The sequence below is a fragment of the Pinus tabuliformis genome, chromosome 4_2, assembly GCF_031772625.1.
Source record: "Pinus tabuliformis cultivar Carrire ecotype Pingquan chromosome 4_2, CPIR1, whole genome shotgun sequence".
NCBI lineage: Eukaryota > Viridiplantae > Streptophyta > Pinopsida > Pinales > Pinaceae > Pinus > Pinus tabuliformis.
Window position 1 is genome coordinate 592,845,179 of NC_142304.1, and position 5,058 is coordinate 592,850,236.

General features: G+C 40.0%; 1 protein-coding gene across 1 annotated transcript; it reads right to left on the minus strand.

Moving 5' to 3' along the window:
- Positions 1-1,036: 1,036 nt before the first annotated feature.
- LOC149170691 (UDP-glucose flavonoid 3-O-glucosyltransferase 7-like) lies at positions 1,037-2,909 on the minus strand. Its single transcript, XM_089423985.1, has one exon. The coding sequence runs from the start codon at positions 2,818-2,820 to the stop codon at positions 1,252-1,254; it is 1,569 nt and encodes a 522-aa protein (XP_089280111.1). The 5' UTR covers positions 2,821-2,909; the 3' UTR covers positions 1,037-1,251.
- Positions 2,910-5,058: the final 2,149 nt, after the last annotated feature.

Consider the following 5,058-nt stretch of genomic DNA (forward strand, 5'->3'; position numbering starts at 1 on the left):
TTTGATCTTAGTCAAAATGTTTAGATAACATGACATTACAACTTGTCTTTCATACTAGGAGTGTTCAAACAAAAATTAAATAAAATGCAACAAATTTAAATTAAAAGAAAATTATTTATAATTTTTTTTATTTAAACTTTGGGAGGACTACATCTGCATCATGTCCAATATATCACCCCTGTCTTGGTGGAGAATTGACCCAGTGACTTCACATTAAGGAAGACCCCATGGAAATTTATAAAATATTTTGATTGTGAAATAAGAGATGATATTTGGTCATGTGGTATTGATAATCCATGGTATTGGCCCATGGTGTTGTAACAAAGCCTATTCACAACTTAATTATATCCATGGTAAAGTGAGAGTGAATATCCATAATTCAAAATTTTGTTATATTGTAAGTATTAAGTTTTTAATTTTTTATTAATGAAATTTAAATATTGTTATAAAATTATTATTTTAACTTATATGGTAAAATGGATCTTAATTTATAGCTATTATTTATATCCTATATATTTTAATGTTATATGGGGTTTAAATATATCTTAAAAGTAATTATAGTCCTTTTTGTTTTTAAATTTAATTAAACAAATAGTATAAAATTAAATTCAAATAAAATAGGTATAAAATATTTTGATTGTGAAATGAGAGATAGTTGTTGGGCATGTGGTATTGAAGACCCATGGTACTGGCCCATAGTATTGTAACAAAGCCTATTTGCAAGTTAATAATATCTATGGTAAAATGAACATGAAGATCTATAGTCAAAAATATTGTTCTATTGTAAGCTCAATATAAATATTAAAATTTTTATGTGTTTATTAATTAAATTTAAATATAGTTACAAAATCATTATTTTAATTTATAAAATAAATTGGATTAAATTTTATTATATTTATTAATAACTCTACCATATCTATTTTTATTATTTTTAACCGTGTCTTATTATTTAATTTATGTATTATTAATTGTAGGATATTTAAAAATATTTATTTTTTACTTTACACCCATATATTTAAACATTTACTTTCTTACACAACCTTAATCATTTTCTAGTTTTCTTCATTTTGGTAATGACATAATACAATTTGAAGTGCTGTCTCTTCTTCGAGTACAATTTAAAAATTCTAGGTCTAATCACCCTAGCCCATATAATGGACCTGTAACTACGTGCATAAAATGGTAATTAACTGGTACTGTGATCGCGCTTATCACCTCAAGCGCATATTCGAACGCTGCATACCCAAAATTTCAAACAGTCATTGGAATGGCGGGCACCGACTCCGTATTCCCAATTTCTTCTTTCCCATCGTAGGTTCTCATTATCATCAGCTTCTGCATCTCACCCACGAAACCTTGCAGATTTGTTTTCGAAGATCCTCCCTCTCCGACAGCTTTTGAAGCCACCTCCTTCAATTTCTCTGCACGTCTTTTCATCTCCTTGCCCTTATCTTCAGTCAATACAAGCCTCACAACTTCCTCCACTCTTTCCTCCTCAGGGATCCCATCTCTGTGCTGGCAAAACTGAACTCCTATACCAAATTGCTCGGCGACTTGCTTGGAGTTGAAGTGTTGATCTCCAAACATCGGCCATGTGATTAGAGGGATGCCCAGAGTTATGCTCTCCAGCGTCGAGTTCCACCCGCAGTGGGTCATGAAGGCTCCGAGGGATGGATGAGAAAGAATAAGAAGCTGAGGCGCCCATCCCCATATAATTAACCCTAACCCTTTGCTTTTCATTCTCTCTTCAAAACCCTCAGGAAGATAGCTGCGTTGAATGGTATCTGCTGCTGCTGTGTCTGCAGCACTAGGGGATTCGAGTTTTGGGGGGGATTTGATGGCCCAAATGAAAGGTTGCTCGCTGGCTTCCAAACCCCGCGCCAACGCAACGGTCTGTCGTTCGGATAAGAATGTCTGGCTTCCGAACGAAACGTACAGAACTGAATGCGGCCTCTGAGAATTCAGCCACTGAACCAGCTCGTCCTCGCTGATGTCCTCCATTTTCCCTCTGCCCGCCTTCCCTGCAAAGTTGGGCGGAAGCACCGGGCCTATAGGCCAGATGGGCTTCCCCGTCAGGCTTCTCATGTGCCTTAGGTGCGCAGGCTCCAGTTCTTCGAAAGTATTAATGAGCATTCCCCAGCCATGACTCAGTGATTGTAAGCTTCGAACGACGAACTGCTGCAACGAGTTCGACATGTCGGAATCGAAGAATCTGGGGGCTATCTCGTTCTTACTGAGTCTGAGGGGACTCGGCAAATTCATGCTCAGAACAACGCTTTCCCCTTCTTTCTGCAACGCGTTGTGAGATATTGAAGCCGCGACGGAGTTGAGGAGGGTCATGGCGAATGCCCCGCATGTATTGAACAAAACTCGGGGCACACCATACTTTTCACCGGTCTGCAGAGTCCATGGCATGAAGATGTCGCTGATAATACAAACCGGCGGAGAACGGCCAGTTTCTTTTTCTGGTTCTTGTTCTTGGAGCTGTTGGTGGAGCCAGCATTCAAAGGGCTCTGCAAGCTTCTCGGCAAAATCGAAAATGAGATCGGCCAGCTCGGTGGGAATGACATCAGCGCTCTCGCGTCCCTCCGGCAGTCCTTGTACCGCAGGCGTGGGAAGAACTAAAGCACGAATATCTAAACTGGCGGATTGGGCTTCAGCCAGGGCTCCTTGCACACGGCATGCGCCTGCAGGCGTCGTGACGTAGCTCACCGCGGCACCATGCAAAGACAGTAGCCTTGCAAGGTCGAAGAAGGGGATGGAATGACCCAACGCCGGGAATGGAACCAGTACGACGTGTGGCTTCTCGGAACCCTTCATCGTAATAAAACGATATAATGAAAAAGGCGGAGGAACGAAATACTGAACTCGATAGCTGTGTAGCTGTCTGTAAGCCAGTGCATCGACATATCAATTTATAGCATATCGGCATTATTGTGGCTCGAGAACCATCTGCGTCTAGATCAAAATTTGTGGAGAACGTCGTGGAAAATTCCATAAATGTCAGGCTAATCTGGCCACGACATGCCGTGGTGATCTGAAGCTCTTGGTTCCGTCATCGATGACGATACGTCAATCAAATGGAACGAAAAGGCGAGGACTAACAGCCAATACTGTTACTATTTGTGGCCGAGGGATTTGAAAGGACCACCATGGTCACAAGGTACTTTACATTTTGGAGCGAATCCGAATCGTCCAACATGATTCTAGGATATCGTGTAGAGTTGTTCTACACGATAATTCCAAATAAAGGAGAATATTGTTGATCTTATAAAGTAATAGATATAAAATATAATAGTATTTTTAATTAGTGATCCAAAATTAATTGTTGATATAATATTATAAAAGTCTTGCACTCATCCTAGAGAACCCTCATTGTCTCAGTGGCACTGTAAATGTCCTTTCACGTGAGCCAGTCTTGAATCAAGCATTCAAGACTATCTATAGTGAAGCACTAGTTTTGTAACATCTTCTTCATGTCCTCTAGCGATGCAATTATATTGTAGCATTCTATCTATCTATCCTTCAAAACCAGGCCAAGCAGAGTCTTCATCTACTAGTGAAGGGCCACATACTTTAGAGATTGTTTCTTTTTTCCCATGGTACACACAAGGTACAATGCCGAGCAAGAAACCTCCTCCATGATCTCAAAATTACAGAAAGATTATCTCCCTACTCACACCTAAGTTTCCAACTTCTTAATTTATCTCCTTGTCTCTAGAGGAACGACATTGAAATATGTGGCGACAGAGTCCTAGAAAAGAGTCGAGCCCGTCATTGACCTTGCAAAGTTTTTCCAGCACTCCCCCTTTTGCACCACATACATTATCTTGGTGGCATGGAAAATAAGAGTGGATAACACTTAACACAAAAACTAAAATGACCACAACCAGAGAAATGACAAGAGAAGAGCCCAGATTAAACCCAATCAGGAACCGAGACTAGCTAGACACCCACACAGTCACTAGACATATATCGTAAAATACCAGACTCAAAAGCCCTGTGTGCATGCACTCCATGACTAGAACAGCTGCATGAGAGACCAAAAGTTTCCAAGGCGTAAAGATAGATAGTAAAGCTCAAACCCCACAACATACCCAACAGATGATAATTGCACAAACTTGTGTGATTTCTAGAAGCTGCAAAAAGGTTAATCTGCGACAAGCTCAACATTTGATTTCCCTTGTCTAGAATTAATATAAAATCAAGGTTCCCTCCCTAGACTAGACCAAACCGTCTAGTCTAAACAAGAGCATATAGACCACAACAAAATTATAATTGAGACAACTAAACCCACATTACTGTGTAAAATGTAGAGAATAATAGTATGAAGGAAAAAGGGACCATACCAATTAACCAGTGGCTGAAATCTCAATTTGAGGCTAGCACCGACCTCCACAACAAAACTCAAGAGACACCAATTGATTTTTTTCAGTGCAACTGAAATGCTTCCCTTTTCTCGACTTGCCCAACATTCATTGTGAATTTCTCTCCAACTACTTATCACCAGGTTGTTGGGGTTGCAGTGCCCTGACCACACCAGAACTTTGTCACCAAACAACCTTCAACACCCAATTTCCTCTCATGCCACCTAAAAACCCACCCTCCTCCACTTCTCCAATTTCAGGAAAGAACCACTCTTCACATGCTCTAAGGATGAGACTATACCAGGATTCCACAACATCATTATTATTCAAGGGAAAAATAAGTAGGGAGGTTTGCACCTTGACCTCTCTCTTGTAGTAGAACTTTAAACTCATCACCAAAATGCAAACACAAGACCATAGCCTTATTTCTATATTTAACTCCATTTGGGTGGCTACATGTGGCAACATTCCTAGGATCCATCTCACCATCCTTATTTACTCGTGGGCAAGGTAGTGGGCACATCCCCCTAGAACCCTCCTTGGATATTACACTCACCCCCATCAGAGATTCTTGATATTCTTCTATAATGACTTGGAGTGAATACGCCCAATATTCCTTCTCACCTGGTGTGCTAGAAAATTATATATTACGGAGCAATGGAACACATAAAATATTGCAGAAATATAAACA

Bases quoted from the DNA above. Each gene is read 5' to 3' on its own strand.
- LOC149170691 (XM_089423985.1), bottom strand. From the start codon at position 2,820: ATGAAGGGTTCCGAGAAGCCACACGTCGTACTGGTTCCATTCCCGGCG.